We start from the raw sequence: 22,263 nt of genomic DNA on the forward strand, positions 1-22,263 counted from the left end.
GACTACAGGCGCCCGCCACCTTGCCCGGCTAATTTTTTGTGTTTTTAGTAGAGACGGAGTTTCACTGTGTTAGCCAGGATGGTCTCAATCTCCTGACCTCGTGATCCGCCCGCCTCGGCCTCCCAAAGTGCTGGGATTACAGGCGTGAGCCACCGTGCCTGGCCTGATCAGATCATTTTATATTTGTTTTTGCTGGATGTTTTAAGGTCATGATGCTATAAACCCAGTCTAAAACAGAATGACCTTGTTGTGAAATTCCTTAATATATAAGATTAATTTAATGTTGTTGATATACTTAAAACAGCTATATCTTCTGAGTTATCAACAGGATACCCATGTATTTAACTTTAAAGTTTTTACTTAGATAAATACTTGATATTAACAGATATGAAACTTGTTAATAAACACAACAATGACTAGCTTTGTCTCATATTTGTTTTAAGAAGTAATCTAGATGTAATTGATAAAAAATAAATTAGTTAATTGTAAATAGAATAAATATTTATAAATAAAATTTTTATGTAATTTAAAATCCTGAAGTTATATTATGTTAAATAGTAGATACAATGTCTGGATCACATCCAAATAAGATAAAAATGGAAACAAACCACTGAATAAATATAAGTTCATTTTTGGCTTTTTAAAGTTTATAAAATTATAAATATATTTATATCTATTAATAAAAAATGAATTTAGAAAAAATACTTTTGTATGATAAATAATCTTGAATAGTAAATTTTAGTCCTATAAAATAATTGGCTTTTTTAAAAAATGAAAAATGGTAGGACAAAGACTTGGGGGTTAAAAAAATAAGAAAATGTCTAAGCAAGTCAAAGAGCATTTATGAATAATAGGCCTATGAGAAAACTTTTATGAATGATCAGGTTGGCCAGGATTAAAAATAAATAGTTTATAAGTGGTTTTCTGAAATTTAAACATTGATGTTGGAGGTGCATTGATACAGGACCGGAGCCTGGTCCTCCATTTTTAAAACAACATTTTCTTGAAGTATTGATCTGCTCCTGATAAAACTGTAAGAAGCTTTCGTTTTGAATTCTAAAATCTATTTCTTTAACTGCTATCCCCTAAACTGCAGGCAGTTTCTATTTCTGCCACCTTTTTTCACTGAGATTCATTTAATTTCCCTAGTTTCACATTAAAAATGCTGTCTTCTTCATTTAAAATAATAATTTCGTTGCTTTTTTTTTTGAGATAGGGTTTCACTCTGTCATGCAGGCTGGAGTGTAGTTGCACGATCATGGCTCACTGCAGTCTTGACCTACTAGGCTCAAGCAGTCCTCCAACTTCAGCCCCCTTAGTAGCTGAGACTAAAGGCACACGTAACCACGCCCGGCTAATTTTTGTATTTTTTGTAGAGACAGGATTTTGTCATGTTTCCCAGGCTGGTCTCGAACTCCTGGGCTCAAGCGATCTGCCCACCTTGGCCTCCCAAAGTGCTTGGATTACGGACATTGCACCCGTCTGGTAATATCATTTCTTGAGGTAGAGTTTTGCTTTTGAAATTTCTCAGATTTCATATCTCAGTGGTTCAAATTTGCCATGTCTTGCTATTTGATTTCCAGGTCATATATCATTGCATTCAGGTTTTTCTCCTCTTTAGAAAGCCTGGGATGGTAACTCTCTCCTTCAATTTTTTCATCAGTTGCTAAACAATTTTTTTTTTTTTTTGGTTCTAATTGCTGGTATGGCCTGACACTAAAGGTTTATCCTGAAGGCCTAGAAATCAATGCTCTTTTTCAATATAACTTGATTCTGTACTCTTGGCTTTTCTTGATACATGTGAATTGTTATAATCATGACCTGGGACACATCTTCCTGTATCTGATTAAATTCAAGTACCCTTTTCATCAGATTCGACCTCCAGGTTATCTAAATGAGCTCCCTAAAAGGAGAAACAATCACATTGCAGAAAGTTTTTCTTTACTTTTTTGGTATCTGGCCTAAGGAAGATTATACATTTTATCAACATAATTTCCTGTGTTGCTTTTATTAGATTTGTTTTTTTTAAAACCTGAAGTTTAAAATGGTTAAGATAATTTTAATGTAATTATTTGTATGGCTTTTTAAGCCTTTTGATTATCACTCTGGTTATATAAATGACTTATTTCACAAGTAACTTGTGATTCTGTATTGATACAGTGTTTTGAGCCCTTTAAAAACTTCCTCAAAATCAAATTCCAATTTAAGTTTTTTAAATGTAGAATTAACTTTGGAATTTTCCAGTTGGACTCCTGGAAAGCATTAAAACATATCTTTCTCATCTTTTAGAGGTATTAAATTTTTCTCATCTTTTAGAGGTATTAAATGATTTGGTAAATTTTATAAGAAACATTGTCAAACGATAACTGATACTAGATTTTTCTTTTATTTGCATTTATGGGAATATTGTTGATATGAATGTTTGAAAAATTATATAAGTCCATACAAGTCGGCTGGGAATGATGGCTCATGCCTATAATCCCAACACTTTGGGAGGCTGAGGTCAGAGGATTACTTATAGCCAGGAATTTGTGTCCAGCTTGGGCAACAAAGCAAGACCCTGTCTCTATTAAAACAAAACAAAACAAAACAAAACAAAAACAAAAAAAAAAACAAAAAAAACCAAGCATGGTGGTACAAACGTGTAGTCCCAGCTACTTGAGAGGCTGAGGCAGAAGGATTGCTTGAGTCCAGGAGTTTGAGATTGCAGTCAGCTATGACTGTGCCACTGCACTCTAGCCTGGGCAATAGAGCAAGACCCCATCTTTAAAAAAAATTCGTACAAATGTATTATATTACCAGTCATAATTCTGGTTATCTTAAAATACTGTATATAATAGCAATAAATAAATGTTCTTCTCAGTTGTTAACTTCATCAGATTTTTAACCATGGCTATTTTAAGTTTTTGTCATCCATATTATTGTTTTGAATTCTTTTTTAAAAAACAGACTCCTGGAAAATATTCTAACAAGTACTCTTTTATTTTTATTTATTTATTTTTGAGACAATCTTGCTCTGATGCCCAGGCTGGGGTGCAGTGGCACGATCCTGGTTCATTGCAACCTCTGCCTCCCTGGTTCCAGTGATTCTCATGCCTCAGCCTCCTGAGTAGCTGGGATTACAGGCATGCACTACCACGCTGGGTTAATTTTTTGTATTTTTAGTAGAGATGGGGTTTCACTATATTGGCCAGGCTTTTCTCCAACTCCTGGCCTCAAATGATCCTCCTGCCTTGGCCTCCCAAATTGCTGGGATTACCGGCATGAACCATTGTGCCTGGCCCTAAAATATACTCTTAAATTTGGGTGTCTAACAACTTGAAGATCAATGGACAATATAGCAATTTCCAGAACTGTAATAAAAAATGGGTTCATGAAACTATTAATCAAGATCAGGCAGAACAAGAATTAATTACATGAGTTTAAATAACTAATGAAGACAATGTTTTTATGATTTTATTTCAAATGTTGTTGGTTCTTTACTCAAATAGTTTTTTCCAGATTTAAGAAAATCTTGTCTTTTAAGCTATTTATAATTTACAGCAATTTGATAAAGTATACTTGTGTAAAAAAAGATAAAAACTTTTTTCTCTTTACTTGATTCCTCCATAATTAGAAAACCATTTGTGAGTCTTCTTATGGTAATAAGGTCATTTCAATAAGTCTAATAAAAATCTGCTCTCTCTGTATAGCAGAATACAATTGGAAATTGGTTATATTACCAAGGCTTTGACTGAAAGGTCATTTTTAAAAATATTGAGGCCGGACGCGGTGGCTCACGCCAGCAATCCCAGCACTTTGGGGGACCGAGGTGGGTGGATCGTTTGAACCCAGGAGTTCGAGAGCAACCTGGACATGGCGAAACTCCATCTCTACAAAAAATACAAAAATTAGCCAGGTGTGGTGGTCTGTGCCTGTAGTCCCAGCTTACTAGGAAGGCTAAGGTGGGAGAATCGTTTGAGCCCGGGAGGTTGAGGCTTCAGTGCTTCAGTGAGCAGTGATCGTGTCACTGCATTCCAGTCTAGGCGACCCTGTCAGCGAGACCCAGTCTCAGTAAAAACAAAAAAACAAACAAAAAACAAACACAAAAGCCCCCAAAACCCAAAAAACTAAAACTAGAATGGTATTTTCTACTGGGATTGTGGATTTGTGGATTGGTGGTGAAATACTGGAAATTTAAAGCCTACACTAGAATCCATTGAAAAAAGCAAACAAGAAAAACTTCAAGGTTGGCTACATTGAATTTGAATGTAAAGATTAAAAAAAATAAGTCAAAAACAAAAGAAGACATAGATCCAATCCCATATACCAGGAAATGCACTCTAAGGTATATACGGAAAATATATTTAACACATGTGTATCAGGACGCAGGCACAAGTAACTTCAAAGCAGCGCTGTTTCAAATAGTAAAAAAAGGAAAAACTGGAAACTGTTCAAAAGCTTCATCATCTTGATGATCTTGGTCTTCCGCCTCGCCTTCTTCTCCAAGGTGAATATGTACTGGGCCAGCACCACCCTCGCCACCAGGGCGCACACGCTGGCGCTCGCCACCGCGACCACCCTCGCCACGGTCGCGCGGTGCATGGACGGGGCCCTCATGAGTGTCCCGGCAGGAAAAAAACACCGCGATTGGGACTCTCAGAAGCGCGGGATCCCAGAGCACCATGGACAAGCCAGTGACGCCCCGCCCCCACTAGGCCCCACCCACACGCACCGAGGGGAGAGGGCGGGCACGCGGCCGGGGGGGCGTGGCCTGCGCCCGGAGCCCTGGCAGGAGGAGGGTTTTCCTTAAGGAACTGCTGCCAGGACAGGGCAGAGGATTGCAGTTATTATCACTCTCTGCTAATGAGGACCAGGCCGTGGTTCACTCGAGCCCCGCCCCAATAGTAATCTAATTCCAACCGCGGCCCTCTCAGAAGTCGGTCTCCGCCTTTGCGCCTCAGCCTCTCTGGACTCCAGCCCCCAGAAGTCGGCGCGGCACGGCGTGACCTGCGCAGTGGCGTCCGTTGTAAGTGCTATGACAACAGGGCGAAGATGGCTCAGAGTTAGGCTGGAGAGGGGAGGTGTCCCTTCCGCTGCGGCCGTCGGGTAACTGCTACATCCCATTCACCGCCTCCTCCATCCTTTCCTCCTCGGTGTGAGCAGCAGGACTTGCATTTGTTCTCGCCTGCCTAGTGTCTTCCAAGGGATAGATGCCGTTTCCTCTGCTGGTCTCTGGGGGTGACGGGGGGCGCAGGGGAGCTTCTTGGGGGAATCAGTACAACTCTGTGGAGCTGGTGGTGCTGCCTGGTGGGGCTCTCTCTTTGCCCGGGACGTGGAACAACTTTCAGCTGGAGGACGAGAGGGAATAGTGAAGCTAAAGGTTGCTTTTCTCTGCACCCTCCGTTCTTGCTCCCTCTGCTCCATCACTGGGACCTTGTCAGGCGTTCATAAAGCAAAATTTGCCGAACGAGGGTTCGCAGAAAGGTGGGGCAGAGCTCATCTGACGTGGCATCAGGTAAGATGGTATGTCTGGTGTTAAACTTCGGGTACATGAATACCCTTTCCATGTTTTATTTTGTGAACAAGATTCTCTAATGCAGTATAATGGTTTGGAGTCTGTAAGGTGATTGATTTCTTAGATGTTTGCACTGAAATAAACAAACACTAGGAGCACAAAGTGTATGAGATTCTGTGAATACTTTTGAGAAAAAAGGGATGAGAATTTTTAAGGATTCCATTGAGGAATGTCACTTGGAGCATGAGCATCCTCCTGAGACACTTCAACAGGTCTGTGAGTAAATGGGCAAAGCAGTTCCCAGCCTACGACTGAAGTAGGATGCATGTACTAATACCCCCAATCCTTCTAGTAATAGGATTATTGTTTCTCCTCTTTTTACTTGGAGACCACAACAGTTTAGATGAGCTGCGCTGATTTTATCAGCACCTCCTGCCAGTCAAATCCTGCATTTGACTTCAGTTTCCTGGAGAAATGTATTTTTTTGGGTATCTCACTTTTACTTTAAAAATGAAACCGTATCTTACAGGTATACACATCTTACATGTCCTCATTGATAAACAACTTGAAAGATGCTGCAGGAGAAGCTATGGGTCTTAAGTTGGCCAGCATTCAGAGAAAGACTTTCTAACTTATTAGCATTTTATAAAGAAAACAATTACTGAGATTTTTTTCATGAATATACGGAAGAATTAAAAAAAAAACTAGAAAACCTAGAAGTTTTTAAAGAAGAATTTTAAAAAACTTTATTTTGAAAATAAGTTACAAGTTATTTGTCAGAGTTTAAGGGATTTTTCCTTGTGTGTAATTGTTGTGGTTAAATTACAACTATACACTTACATTTATGGTACAACTTCTTGATAGAAATGCTCACTGAAGGGAAAAAATCCAACAGCAGTAGTATATATAGTAATTTTAAAACTTTTACACCTTTTGAGGGATGTAGTAAGTCTTACGCTTTAGAATACTTTGAAATATTTTTTAAAAATTATTAAAATACATGAAGTTATTATAAAACATCCCTGCTGGTTAATAACATTTCCATTAGTGATTACTATCAGTCTTTGTGAGTCCCATTTAAAATTTCGGTCCAGAGGGTGAGTTTGGCATTCGTAATTGTGTCTTGCACAGAACACACTACCACCGTCTCTTTCAACTACCACTACTACCACTGTCTCTCCTGCTAGCACTGTTTCTACTGTTGGGTTATTACTGACATCTATTGAGTACTTGCTATGGGTTGAGCCATTTTATCCTCCTCCACCCTAGAACAATTGAGATACTAGAGGATAAGGGACTTGTTTAAGATCATGTAGTGTAAACGTGGTCAGAAAGTGCACCCAGAGCTGTCCTACTCCAAATTTTGTGTTATTTTGCCCTTTGAGTCTTTTGTTGAAAATTCCAACAGGGAGCCCTTGTATTATTGCCTTCAAAAGCAGTATACTTCTTTTGAACACTACGTGCATTTGTCATCTTTCTTTGACTGGAAGACCTGATTTCTACTTTCTTAAATTTGGTGTGACACTGGCATAACCTGGAGAAAGCAAAGCTCTGAAAATGAACAACAGCTTCAAGGTCTGTTTCCAGAACTGACCTTCAAACCTGTATGTTTTTTCCACAGCATTCTTTGGGGTTATTATTTTCACAGCTGATCATATTGTAGGACTAGGTCAATGAGGTGTTCAAGACCAGCCTGGGCAACATAGTGAGACCTTGTCTTTGCCGAGCATGGCAGAAAAAATAAAAATTATTAAAACTTTTTAAAATATTAAAAAAAAGAACAATAGCAAATTAAATTCAGAAGGTCAGGAAAAAAGGTCAGCCACCTCTTAAATGAAACCTAAATCTGAGTAAACTTGTTGTAGAAAAAAAAGTATTCGAAACAAAAAAGTGTCAAGTGAAGAGTGTAGAAGAGAATTTCTGGAGTTTAGGGGATAAGGAGATTATCTCCCATTTATTATTCTAATAAGGCATTAGAAACTAATCTGTTATGCCTATTTATAGGACTGCACCTGTTACAACCTTCAAATTATTGTCTTCTAATCATCCTTTAACAATTTAATCAAATGTATGACATACTTGCCTGCAGTTTGAACTTGTAGTGTTTAGAATTAGTGTGAATAGAGCTATTGCTTTTATAGTCTACATGGAGGGGCGTGTGCATAGGCCGTTTGTTTAGGGTTCTGGAGTAGACAGTCTGGGTTTAGGTACTGTACATCACTTAACTAGTGAGACCACTGGCACGGATTTCTTAACTTCTCTGTATTCAAGGATGCCTGAATAATAGTATCTACAATTTACTTTGTAGTTTTGTTATGAAGATCAAAATAGAATGCTTGCAAAGCATTTAGGATCCTGACTGGGCTTTAGTAAATGATTAGTAGATACTTTCCTGTAAGGCGAAGTCATTAAAAACCTGGTTTTTATTTTCCAATTACTTAAAGACAAATCAGTGAGCAACTGGAAATCAACACTGAATGAAAAGGGGATAAAATGCAAACCTCGGTTCCTTATTCAAGACAGTTAACTAAACTGAATTAAAAAAATCAGTGTATACATATTTTATTTTTTGTTATTTAAAACACTTTTTGTTCATTTTGTAACCCAAAAGCCAGGTTTCATGACCAAAAAATGTTTTATTACTATTGTTCCTTACCATTTTTCCTAACCTGTCAGTACCAGACCTCCCCCACCCACCTGCTTATCTTAATATCTCAATGTCAAGGCCTATATCTTTCCTAGATTGGAGTACAGATTAGCATTTTATTTGTGTCTCAATTTATGGCTAATTTTTCATTTTCTTGATGACTTGGGATGTCTTCCAGGAGAAAGGGCAGAATTTATTTTGCTGACCTTCTGAATTTAATTTGCTATTGTTCTTTTTTTTAATATTTAAAAAAGTTGTAATAATTTTTATTTTTTCTGCCATGCTCAGCAAAGTTGAGGTCTCACTATGTTGCCCAGGCTGGTCTTGAACTCCTTAGCTCAAGTGATCAATCCGCTGTGGCCTCCCAAAGTGCTGGGATTATAGGTGTGTGCCACCACACCTGGCCTAATGGTAAATGTGGCCAAAATACAGGAGTGTTCTGCTTTAAAAAAAAAATGAAAGTTTATGGGGAATTTGAAGCATAACCAAAAGCATGAAGAATAACAAAATGAACTCCCATGTATCCATCACCATTTGTTATCTTTAAAAAAAAACAGCTTTGTTGAAATATAATTCAAATACCATACAATTCACCCATTTAACACATAAAATTCAGTTCCTTTTTTGTATATTCACAGATACATGTAACCATTACCACAGCCAAGTTTGGAATATTTTTATCAACTCAGAAAGAAACCTCACATCCCTTAGCTATAACTCTCCTTCTCTCTTCCTTCTCCCCTACCCCCAGACCTAAGCAACTACGAGTCTACTTTCTGTCTTTATGAATTTGCCTATCCTGGATATTTTATATAAACAGAATCATATAATAGGTGGCCTTTTGTGACTGGCTTCCTTAACTTAGCATGTTTTTAAGAGCCAGATATGTCTGATTCTAAAACCTATATGCTTTTATTTATTTATGTTGTAACATATATCAGTATTTTGTTCTTTTCTTTTTTATGGCCAAATAATATTCCACTGTATGGATGCTTCCTTTTGTTTATATATTCATCAGCTGATGGACATTTGGTTTGTTTCCAAATTTTGGATATTATGAATAATGCTACTATAAACATTTATGTGTAAGTTTTTTTGTATGCACATATGTTTTCATTGCTCTTGGATAGATACTTCAGTGTCAGATTGCTGGGTCATATGGTAATTCTGTGTTTAAGTGTTAGAGGAACTTCTAGATTCCTTGCCAAAGTGGTTGCATCGTTTTGCATTCTCACTAGCAGTATATGAGGGCTCTGATTTCTTTACATCCTCACCAACGCTTATTACTATCTGACTTCTTTGATTCTGTCATAGTAGGTGTGAAGTGATATCTCATAGTTTTGATTTGTGTTTCCCTAATGACTAATTATGCTGAGCATTTTTTTTTTTGAAACGGAGTTTTGCTCTTGTTCCCTAGGCTGGAGTGCAATGGTGTGGTTTTGGCCCACTGCAACCCCTGCCTCCAGGTTCAAGCGATTCTCCTGCCTCAGCCTCGCAAGTAATTGGGCTTACAGGCACCTGCCATCACGCCTGGCTATTTTTTTTTTTTTTTTTTGTATTTTTAGTAGAGGTGGGGTTTCACCATGTTGGCCAGGCTGGTCTTGAACTTCTGGCCTCAGGCAATCCACCCACCTTGGCCTCCCAACGTGCTGGGATTACAGGCGTGAGCCACTGTGCCTGGCCTTGAGCATCTTTTTATGTTCTTATTGGCCATTTGTATATCTTACTTGGAAAGATACCTATTCAGACCCATTGTTCATTTTTAATTGGACTTTTTTAAATTACTGAGTTGTATGAGTTCTTGTATATTATCAGATACATGATTTGCAAATATTTTCTCCCATCATTTCATCTTCTTGATGGTGACCTTTGAAACCTAAAAGTTTTTAGTTTTGATAAAGTCTACTTTATTCATTTATTTTGTTTTTTTGAGATAGAGTCTCACTCTGCTGCACAAGCTGAGGTGTGGTGGCATGATTTTAGCTCACAGCAACCTCAAACTCTTGGGCTCAAACCTCAAACTCCTGCCTCAGCCTCTCGAGTAGCTGGGACTATAGGCACACACAACCATGCCCAGCTTATTTTTTATTTTTTGTATAGATGGGGTCTCGCTTTGTTGCCCAGGCTCTTCTCAATCTCTCAGGCTTAAGCAGTTTGCTTGCCTCAGCCTCCCAAAGTGTTGGGATTACAGGCGTCAGCCACTGCACCTGGCTTTATTTATTTATTTTGAGACAGGGTCTTGCTCTGTCATCCAGGCTGGAGTGCAGTGGTGCAATCATGGCTCTCTGTAGCCTCAGCCTTCCAGTGTCAAGCAATTCTCCCACCTTAGCCTCCCCAGTAGCTGGGACTACAGGCACACACCACTGCACCTGGCTAATTTTTATATTTTTTGTAGTGATGGGGTCTCATCATGTTGCACAGGCTGGGTTCAGACTTCTGGCTCAAGCAGTCCTCCTGCCTTGGCCTCTCAAAGTATTGGAATTACAGGCATTAGCCACCATGCCTTGCCCTTATTTATTTATTTTTGCTCACGTTTCTGGTGTCAAATCTAAGAATCCATTGCCAAATCTGAGGTCATAAAGATTTACTTATATAGTCTTCTAAGAGTTTCAAGAGTTTATAGTTTTAGCTATACATTAGCTTATACTTAGATCTTTGACATATTTTGAGTTAATTTTAAAAATATTATTCGAGGTAAGTGTCCAATTTCATTCTCCTGCATGTCACTATTCGGTCATCTTAGACCCATTTGTTGCAATTACTCATTGAATGATCTTGGCACCTTTGTTGAAAATCAGTTGATCATAGATGTATGGGCTTATTTCTGGACTCTCAGTATTTTCCATTTATCTTTATGTCTATCCTTATGCTAGTGCCATACTGGCTTAATTATTGTTGCTTTAGTAAGCTTTGATATGGGGAAGTGTGAGTTCTCTACCTTTGTTCTTTTTTAATTTTGAGATTGTTTTTGCTATTCTGAGTCCCTGGAAATTCCATACAAATTTTAGAATAACCTTGTTGATTTCTACAGAGAAGCCATCTGGGAATCTGATAGGGATTGCATTGAATCTGTAGATTGATTTGGGAAGTATTGCCATCCTAACAATATTGAGTCTTCAGATCCATGAACATGAGATGTTTTCCATTTATTTAGATCTTCTTTTAATTTCTATAACAATGTTTTCATAGTTTTCAGAGTATAAGTTTTACACTTCTTTTGTTAAATTTATTCCTAAGTATTCTTTTTTTTTGTTTTTTGAGATGGGATCTTGCTCTGTTGCCCAGGCTGGAGTGTAGTGGTGTGATCACAGCTCACTGTAATCTTGAACTCCTGAGCTGAAGTGATCCTCTTGCCTCAGCCTCATGTGTAGCTAGTATTACAGGTGCGCACCAGCATACCTGGCTAACTTATGTATTTTACTCTTTTGGGTGCTATTGTAAATGTAATTATTTTTAAAATTTCATTTTGGATTGTTCATTGCAAGAATATAGAAATATCATTGATATTTGTATATTTATTTTATATCCTGCAACCTTGCTTAACTCATTTATTAGTTCTAATAGTTTTTTCCCAAATTCCTTAGGATTTTCTATATACAAGATTATGTCATCTGTGAGTAAAGATAGTTTTACTTCTTTTTTTCCAATTTGGAAGCCTTTTATTTCCTTTTCTTACCTAATTGCTATAGTTGAGAGCATCCAGTATGATTTTGAATAGAAGTGGTGAATGCAGACATCCTTGTCTTGTGCCTGATCTTAGGAGGAAAGTGTTCAGTTTACACTATTAAGTATGATATAAGCTGTGGATTTTGCATAGATGTCTTTTATCAGCGTGAGGAACCTTCTATTCCTAGTGTTTTGAGTGTTTTTTATAATGGAAGAGTTGGATTTATGGAGGTGATCAAGTGGCTTTTGATTTAGATTGTGTTGATTTTACATTAACTCATTTCTGGATGTTAAGGATGCCTACCTTGCATTCCTCAGGCAACACCATTTAGTCATGTTATATAATACTTTTTATATATTATTGGATTCAATTAGCTAGTAGTATTTTGTTGAGGATTTTTGCATCCATATGCATAAGGGATATTGGTCTATTGTTTTTTTGTGATGTGTTTGGTTTTGGCTCAGGGTAACTAGATTTATAAAATGAGGTGGGAAGTATCCTCTCCTCTTTTATTTTTTGGAGTGGTTTTTGAAGAATTGGTATAATTTTGCTTTAATTGTTTAGTAGAGTCCACCAGTGGATCTGTCTTGGCCTGGCCTTTTCTTTGTGGATAGTTTTTTGATTACTAATTCAATTTCTTTTTTATTATGGATCTATTTAGATTTTTTATTTCTTCTTGAGTCAGCAGAGGATCTCCTCTGTTCTTGGGTGTATCAGTGGATTATACCCAAGACCTCAGCTCCTCCTGGGTGTCCTTCCTGTGCTGTCGGCGCCCAGAGTCTGGAGGGGACTGAGGTGTTAGGGGACTGGTGTATCAGCACTGCCCTGAGCGCACACACACCTGGCCGGGTTGCGACAGCACCTGGGCTCGGCTTCAACTTTGGTTCGAAATTGGAGTGGGCACTGGGAGTTGGGAGAGTCCAGGGAGCGGGAGTGGGCACTTCCAAACTGCAGGGGCAGGGGTGCTTCCCGGGCCCCCGACAGTGCAGGGATGCTTGGGTCTGGAGCTGTGATTGGGTAGCTGCAGATGTGCCCAGGAGCGCAGGGCTCCTGGCCCTCCAACCTGGTAGGGGGCGGGGCTCCTGCCTGTTCCCAGCCCCCACTGGCTCCACAGAGTGGGCAGCCCCTGCCATGCCTCCCCCGCTGCAGCCAGTGTCTTCGCAGTGGCTGCCATCACTGCTGCCTAAGTTGTCTTTTGAAATCCACCCTTTTTTTATCAAAAGAAATTAGTGGTATCCCAACTTTGTACTGATGAGAGTTTGTGGTTTCTTAATTTCTTGGGAGTAGGCAGTGCTCCTTCCCTGCTTCTACTTTTGAAACTGGAGAGACGCACTTGGGAAACAAATGATGACTATTGATTATCAGCCCGAACTGTTGTTTTTTTCTATTGTTCATTAATTCTTTAAAGATGTGAGTCCTTATTGTTCAATAAATTATTGTCTACAATGGTGCATAACACTTCGGACATTGGGGGAACAAACATACAAGATGTTTATGTAATGGAATTTATGAAATTCTGCTATGCATGACCTTATGTTTGCCCTGGCATGAAAGTCATTGTTGTTGCTCTGAAATATTGTTGTTCTGAAATAATTAAGGTAGCTATGGTCTTGTGAGGAAGAGCCATTTGTTGGACGTAGGTTTAAAAATTAGCCCTTCCTCCACAGTCTTTAAAGATTAAAATAAAGCAAACAAACAACACAAAAATCATTCTATCCACATGCTTTTTCAGTTTTTTGATATTAAATTGTAGATTATTGGCAGCCTAATGAGACAGGGGACTAGAGACGAGGGAGAGAGTATGCAGAAGCAAGGTCCTGCAATTAGCTGTGTGAGGTATGGGAATCATGTAACTTATCTGGGCTTCTCCTATAAAATGAGAGGACCAGCTGATTGATGGATACTTTCCAGCTGTTTTAGGTCTTTGACTTGAAAAATGATTTTTTTTAAGCCCTCAAAAGGTAATGGATGGCAGAGGTCCTCTGAAAAAGAAGGGGAAAACTGGAGCTCTGCTGTAAGAAAATATCCACTTAGGCAATCAGGTATCAGTTACATCAGTGCCTCTTCAACCTTAAGGTGCATGTGATTCACCTGAAGATACTGTTTGGGGAGGATGAGATTAAACGTTTCTCATAAGCTTTTGAGTGATACAGATGCTGCTGATCCAGGGATTACACCTGGAGTAGCAAGGGACCAAACTCTGTGAAAAGGGGGATTTCAGGAGCTAACGAAGTGGTGGGTGAATAAGGAAAAATTGATAGAGCAGGAGAAACAATAATGATATATATTTTTTTAAGAGACAGGGTCTGGCTTTGTTGTCCAGGCTGGAGTGCAGGGGTGCAATCATGGCTCACTGTAGCCTCAACTCCTGGGCTCTAGTGGAGACTGGCTAATATTTTTTTTTTGGTGGGGGGGGGAAGATGGGGTCTTGCTATGTTGCCCAGGCTTGTCTCAAACTCCTGGCCTGAACCGATTCTCCTGCCTTGGCCTCTCAAAGTGCTGGCATTACAGATATGAACCACTGTGCCTTGCCAAGAAGGATGTAAATGATGCCTTTGTTATTTTGTCAGTACAAGTAGATTTCTAATTTTCGGTTAGAAGTTAATGAGAATTGAGGCCGGGTGTGGTGGCTCATGCCTGTAATCCCAGCACTTTGGGAGGCTGAGGTCGGCGGATCACCTAAGTTCAGGAGTTCAATACCAGCCTGACCAACATGGAGAAACCCCGTCTCTACTAAAAATACAAAATTAGCTGGGCGTGGTGGCGCATGCCTGTAATACCAGCTATTCAGGAGGCTGAGGCAGGAGAATTGCTTGAACCCGGGAGGTGGAGGTTGCGGTGAGCCGAGATTGTGCCATTGCACTCCAGCCTGGGCAACAAGAGTGAAACTCTCTCTCAAAAACAAAAACCAAAACAAAAAACAAAACAAAACAAAAAAACAAGTTAATGAGAAATGAATGTCTTCTATAGGCATTCCTATTTGTAGACATTGTTGGAAAGTTCTTTCATATTGGAGGATTCTTTTGATTCTTTTTTTGTCTTTTTTATTTTAACAGCCCACTAGATCATAATATTGGAGGATTTTTTTGTATTCATTCTAGCAAGCTGAAAAAATTTATTGACTAACAGGTTTTTAAGGCCATTTTCATAGGATAGCTACTTTGACTTGATGCAGTATTTATATTCAAACTCCAGCTTTGTCTCTTGTGGTCACTTATCTGAGGATTTTGACTTTTTAAAAATGTATCATTCATTATCATTGACAGAAAAATCTCTTCTCTTTCTCCTTTACTTGGTTTAGTATGTTCTCTAGGCAGGCCCCATGAAGTTTTCTTTTCTGCCTGTGTTAGGCAAAGGTAAGACCCCCTTTGAGTGTTGTATAGTTCTTCCTTTCTTATTTTCTCTCCTTGAGACTTTTGAACCGGCTGATGCAGGAGTGAGCAGAGGATCACTTACTCTTTGGTTGGTTACTACTAATTTCTGTCCTTAGCTATGTCTCCCAATAGAGCTTATGCCTCCAAGTCTTCATCCTTTATGGTGTATCAGGAGCACTTGATACAGTTGGTCACTCCCTTTTTCTAGATACATTTTTTTTTTCCACTTCCTTCGAGATAAGTCACTTCTGGCTTTGTTTTGATCTCAGTGAATGCCCCTGTTAAGCTTCTGGTGGATTCCTCTTCTTCTTCTTTTTTTTGGAGATGGAGTCTCACTCTGTCACCCAGGCTGAAGTGCAGTGGCGTGATCTTGGCTCACTGCAAGCTCCACCTCCCGGTTCATGCCATTCTCCTGCCTCAGCCTCCCAAGTAGCTGGGACTACAGGCACCTGCCACCACACCCGGCTAATTTTTTGTGTTTTTAGTAGAGATGGGGTTTCACCGTGTTAGCCAGGATGGTCTCGATCCCCTGACCTCGTGATCCGCCCGCCTCGGCCTCCCAAAGTGCTGGGATTACAGACATGAGCCACCGCACCCAGCCGGATTCCTCCTCTTCTTAACCTCTGTACCACTCCTTTGTCTTCTAAGCTTGTGTCTGGTTTTCTTCAGATTTCCCATCATGCACCTTTTCCCTTTCCTGATTATGCTTTTCATCCTTTTATCGTAGCCATCCTTCATAGCCATGAAGATGACTATGCTGTGTCCTGTGAGTCCTCCTAGGGAATCATTGGCATTTCAAGTGTGAATTTGGGTAATATTTTGCTCTGAGCTGCAAGTGAATGATGTATCCTCATTCTCATAGTCCAGTAATATGGCATATTATAATTCTCTTAGGTACTTGGCATATATAGTGAGAATATATGGGATTTATTGAATACTGTTACTTTCCTCTCAAAAATCCAATAAAAGTGTAATACAGATATTATTATGTTTTTTGAATGCTTGCTACCAGATTTGAAATTTAGTAATCTGACAATTTGTATGGTTATATAATGTCATTAGTAATAACAAATGGTGCAAATATTTTTCGGAAAGTCTCCCACATATTTTGAAACTCATGATAAATTTGTTTACCTGTTAGATATTTGTTCACTTCCATCAACTTCCAGTGTTTATCTAACTTCTTTCTTAGCATAAGCAGAGGACTATGGATGGAGTTTTCTTTCTTTTTTCTCCTGGTATTTGTTTTTTTAAACTAATCATTTTGAAATAATTTTAGACTCACTTAGAAGTTGCAAAAATAATGGTTTCCCAATGAAAACAGTACAGTGATCAAAACCATCAAATTTGTTTTTTTCGTAGAGACTGGGTCTCTGTTACATAGGCTGGAGTGCCGTGTCTTGATCTAAGCTCACTGCAGGCTGGCATGGTGGTTCACGCCTATAATTCCACCACTTTGGGAGGCCGAGATGGGTGGATTGCTTGAGGTCAGGAGTTGGAGACCAGCCTGGTCAACATGGGGAAACTCCGTCTCTACTAAAATACAAAAATTAGCTGGGTGTGTTGGCAGGTGTCTGTAATCCCAGCTACTTGGGAGGCTGAGGCAGGAGATCGCCTGAACTTGGGAGGTAGAGGTTGCAGTGAGTTGGGATTGTGCCACTACACTCCAGCCTGGGTGACAGAGCAAGACTCCATTCCTCACTCCCCAAAAAAGCTCACTGCAGCCTCAAACTCCTGGGCTCAATTGATCCTCTCACCTCAGACTCCTGACAGTAGTTGGGACTACAGGCATGGACCACTATGCCCATCTAATTTTTTTATTCCTTTTAGAGATGGGGTCTCCCTATGTTGCCCAGGCTAATTATAGATGTTAGCCACCGTGCCCAGCCCACCATTAAATTGATGTTAGTATAATACTAAAGTTAAACTATAGATTTGATTTGGATTTCACCAGGTTTTATGTTAGATGCACTTTTTTTTTGTAGATAGTTCTAAGAAATTAATCCCGAAGAAATTGCCTTTTATTATTAGCTCCTTATACTTACACCCTCCTGTAAACCTAGCAACCACCTATCTGTTCTACATTAGTATGATTTTGTCATTTTGAGAGTTAGAAATTAATTATTTAATATTTTACCTTTTTGGATTTTTTTTTCATTCAGCATAATGCTCTTGCAATCTATCCAAGTTGCAAGTGTCAGTTATGTTTTAAATTCTTTTTTTTTTCTCGAGATGGAGTCTCGCTCTTTTGCCCAGGCCGGACTGCAGTGGTGCTATCTCGGCTCACTGCAAGCTCTGCCTCCCGGATTCATGCCATTCTCCTGCCTCAGCCTCCCGAGTAACCGGGACTACAGGCACCCGCCACCTCGCCCGGCTAATTTTTTGTATTCTTAGTAGAGACGGGGTTTCACCGTGTTAGCCAAGATGGTTTTGATCTCCTGACCTCGTGATCCGCCCGCCTCGGCCTCCCAAAGTGCTGGGATTACAGGCGTGAGCCACCGCGCCTCGCCTAAATTCTCAAGTTATATTGGTATGGTGTAGATGTACCATAGTGTGTTTAACCAGAACACTGAGTTTTTTTCTTTAATGTAAGTTTAAAACATCATAAAAGGGGATCAAAACCAGAGCAATGGCTAACACTTATTGAGTGCTTATTATGTGCCAGATATTGTACTAAGTGCTCTACTGTATTCCTTTTTGTAAAAAACTAAAACTGTGTATTTTTTATTTTTAATTGTGGTAAAATAATGTAACATAAAATTGAACATCTAACCATTTTTAACTATATAGTTCAGTAATGGTAAGTAAATTGACATTATTGTGCAACCAATCTCCAGAACTTCTCAACTTGCAAAGTCAACACCATATACCTATTAACAGTTCTCCTTTCTCCCTAGCCCCTGACAATCACCATTCTTAATGTTTCTGTGACTATTCTAGGTACCTCACCTAAGTGGAATCATATGGTATTTGTCTTTTTGTGACTGGCTTATTTTACTTAACATAATGTCCTCAAGGTTCATCTACATAGCAGATGTCAGAATTTCCTTCCTTTTTAAGGCTGCATAATATTCCATTGTATGGGTATACCACATTTTCTTTATCCATTTATCCATTGATGGATGTTTAGGTTGGTTCTGCCTCTTGGTTATTGTGAATTATGATACAGTAAATCCGTGTGTAAAAATATCTCTCTGAGATTCTGTCTTTAATTCTTTTGGATATCCACCAAGAAGTGGGATGGCTGGATCAAAATTTCTATGTTTAACTTTTTTTTTTTTGAGATGGTGTCTCGCTCTGTCGCCCAGGCAGGAGTGCAGTGGCGCGATCTCGGCTCACTGCAACCTCCGCCTCCCAGGTTCATGGCATTCTCTTGCCTTAGCCTCCCGAGTAGCTGGGACTACAGGCGCCTGCCACCACACCTGGCTAAGTTTTTATATTTTTAGTAGAGACGGGGTATCACTGTGTTAGCCAGGATGGTCTCGATCTCCTGACCTCATGATCCAGCCGCCTTGGCATCCCAAAGTGCTGGGATTACAGGCCTGAGCCACTGTGCCCGGCCCTATGTTTAATTTTTTGTGGGACCTACCCACTGTTTTCCATAGTAGCTACACCGTTTTATATTCCCACCAACAGCGTACAGAGATTCCAGTTTCTCCATGTCCTTGCCAACACTTGTTATTTTGTGTTTTTTTCTTCTTGCAATCATCATTCTTAGGTTGAATATATTTTTGTTTTTTTTTGATAATGGATGTGAGGTGATATTGTTTTGATATGCAAATCAAAAATTTTGAACTAATTTTCAGTTCAAAATTAGTGATTTTGAGCATCTTTTCATACGCTTCTTGGCCATTTGTATATCTTTTTTGTTGTTGTTTGAGACAGAGCCTCACTCCGTAACCCAGGCTGGAGTACAGTGGCATGACCTTGGCTCACTGCAACCTCCGCCTCCTGGGTTCAAGCAATTCTTTTGCCTCAGCCTCCTGAGTGGCTGGGATTACAGGTGCCCACTACCATGCCTGGCTAATTTTTGTATTTTAGTAGAGATGAGGTTTCACCATGTTGGCCAGGCTGGTCTTGAACTCTTGGCCCCAAGTGATCCTCCTGCCTCTGCCTCCCAAGATGCTGGGATTACAAGTATGAGCCACCGCACCCAGCTCATTTGTGTATCTTCTTTGGAGAAGTGTCTGTTCAGGTTCTTTTGCCCATTTTTTAATGGGATGGTTTGTTTTTGTTGTTGTTGTTGAGTTGTAGGAGTTCTTTATGTATCCTGGATATTAATTCCTTATCGTATATATGACTTGCACATATTTTTTCCAGTTCTGTAGGAAACTGCATTCTTATTTAATCATCACAACACCACTCTTACCTTTATTTTGTAAATGAGAAAGCGAAAGTACAGAGATGTTCAGTAACTTTTAGTAACCTTCCACTGGTTGCATGGTTAATGTGTGGTGGAGCAGGAATTCAAACTCACACAGGTTGCCTCTAGAGGCTATACTTTCCCACCACATTATTTACAGCCAATTTCTTGGCCAACTTTGTATAAAAACAAATGACCTTGGTTTCTATGATTAGCTCATGTGGAATGCTTACTGTAAGAGGCAGGTTGGTCTACATTTTAAAAAAGTAGAGCTGATCCTCATTATTGGCAGACTCTGTATCATTCGTGAATTTGCCTACTTGCTAAAATTTATTTGTAACCCCCAAATCAGTGCTTGCAATGCTTTTGTGGTCATTTGTGATCAAGTGCAAAGGAGTAAAAATTGAGTCACCTGATGCACATGTTCCCAGCTGATGTTAAACAACTGCTTTCTTGTTTCAGTTCTCATATCGTAAACAAGTGTCGTTTCATGGTCTACAGTATTTAGTGTCATGTTTTCTCCCACATTTTGGTAGGTTGTTTTTGGAGAGGGGTGTGGTGTTTTCACTGTTTAAAATGGTCTGCAAATGTAATACTGAAGTGCTGTCTAATGTTCCTAAATGCAAGAAGGATGTGATGTATCTTGTGGAGAACAGACAGATGGTCCCTGACTTACCATAGTTTGACTTATGATTTTTCAACTTTAGGATGTTGTGAGAGTGATACACATTCAATAGAAACCATACTTCAAATTTTGAATTTTGATCTTTTCCCTGGTATATTAAATGCATTTTTGACTTAAAATATTTTCAATTTATGATGGATCTATTGAGATGTAATCCCATCATAAATTGAAAAGCATCTGTACATGCAATTAGATAAGGTTAGCTCAGCCTGAGTTCTAGTGCTGGTGGGCATGATTCCCATAGTAATGAATCAGCAATACATATTAAATAAGGTATCTTTAAATAGAAACACACAAAAAACTGCATTATGTATTGATTGGTTGAAGAAAATGTTGTTACTAGAAGCTTGCAGGAATCTGTCTAACCCTGTGTTTCTCCTAGGAGCAATGGCTCAGTATTTGCTAATTCATTGTTTATGGCGGCCTTATACAGAATAACTTTTGTGAATAAGGAGAATTGACTGCACTTCATAACTACCATTTAAATCGGTGTAACATGAAGGAAAACCTCATTTATGTTAAATAAATGAACTGTTGTAGAGTCCCAGGGCATGTGATGCTGTGTTGTAATTCAAAAGGTCCAAGTGCTTTCACATCTGCCATATCAGCAACTCAGTGGTAGGTAGGGCTGGTATATGCTCATTCTAGATAAGAAATCAAAGTAAGGAGAGGTTGTTTGTGTTGCCCAAGGACACACAGATAGTTAGTGGTATAAATGGTCCTGCAGCCCAATTTTCCTGCTTCTTTTTTGGTGTGAATTTCCCTCTTCTATCTTGCCTTTCTATAACTAACATAGCAAGAGGAAGTGAATGCTTTTTGAGTACCTATAGCATACCAGTTCCAGGGCTAGTCACTAATGCATTTGATCTCATTTATCTCAGCAACTCTTTGTAATAGGAGATGCAGTTGGCCCTCCGTGTCCCCGGGTTTCACATCCATGGATTCAACCAACTGCAGATTGAAACCTGTGGGTATGGAAGACTGACTGTACTAGGTATACTAGGTCATTATATACAATAAGGGACTTGAGCATCTGGGGATTTTTCATCTGTGGGGTCTTGGAACCAATCTTCCACAGGTACAAAGGGCCAACTCTAGTGCAGTCTCGCCAATGACTAGACTGAAAGGAAGTTAGGTATTTCACTGAAGACTTACATGTTAAATAGTGCTGATGGAATTTGAATCTTGATCCTCCAAAGAATATGTTCTTTTGTTATTTTCTGCAGTTCTCTCCTAAATGTTTCAGAAGAGAGAATTAGCACAACATAAATGTATAATTTCTCAGCCCAATTTACTAACGGTGTTGCAAAATATCTGATTAATGCTTCCAGCCATTTGGATTTGTGGTTTCAAATATGTGTACAAAATATTAAAAAGTTAATATAGAAATGTCCTTCTCAGATCTGTCCAAGTTTAATTTGCTATGCCTTAAGACATAATTATTAGTTCATAGTGTGAAGTAGATTATTATAAATGTTTTCTTTTTAGTGTGAAAGAAAATGTCTTTATTTAAAGCCCGTGATTGGTGGTCTACTATTCTGGGAGATAAAGAAGAATTTGATCAAGGCTGTTTGTGTCTGGCTAATGTTGACAATAGTGGAAATGGACAAGGTAAGCAACTTACAACCATACATCTTGGATGAAAGTTTTAAAGAGATCAAATAAGGCCGGGCATGGTGGCCGACTGCTGTAATCTCAGGACTTTTGGGAGGCCGAGGTGGGCAGATCACGAGGTCAGGAGTACAAGACCAGCCTGGCCAACATGGTGAAACGCTGTCTCTACTAAAAATACAAAATTAGCTGGGCTTGGTGGTGGGCATCTGTAATCTCAGCTACTTGGGAGGCTGAGGCAGGAGAATCGCTTGAACCCAGAAGGCAGAGGTTGCGGTGAGCTGAGATAGTGCCACTACACTCCAACCTGGGCAACAGAGCAAGGCTCCATCTCAAAAAAAAAAAAAAAAAAAAAAAAAAGAGATAAAATAAAAATGACTTGCTTTTCAAAATGTGTGCTTTCTAGAACTTAATTGAAC

At 39.2% G+C, this 22,263-nt stretch overlaps 1 protein-coding gene across 18 annotated transcripts in view; it reads left to right on the forward strand.

Moving 5' to 3' along the window:
• The first annotated feature begins 4,728 nt into the window (after positions 1-4,728).
• The window catches only part of BBS9 (Bardet-Biedl syndrome 9), a 580,067-nt gene continuing 562,532 nt past the window's right edge, over positions 4,729-22,263 (forward strand). For 5 of the 18 annotated variants that reach the window (XR_010134445.1, XM_063708099.1, XM_055347542.2 and 2 more), the window contains exons 1-2: positions 4,772-5,497; positions 21,722-21,844. Coding sequence is in view for 17 of the 18 variants with exons in the window: in XM_063708099.1 (XP_063564169.1) it covers positions 21,733-21,844 (112 nt within the window). In the remaining variant the exon portion in view is untranslated. Of the gene's footprint in view, positions 5,498-21,721; positions 21,845-22,263 lie in introns of all 18 variants that reach the window. The other 13 variants (XM_055347541.2, XM_019031662.4, XM_063708103.1 and 10 more) reach the window with 8 other exon arrangements.

Source organism: Gorilla gorilla, chromosome 6 (genome assembly GCF_029281585.2).
Source record: "Gorilla gorilla gorilla isolate KB3781 chromosome 6, NHGRI_mGorGor1-v2.1_pri, whole genome shotgun sequence".
Lineage (NCBI taxonomy): Eukaryota > Metazoa > Chordata > Mammalia > Primates > Hominidae > Gorilla > Gorilla gorilla.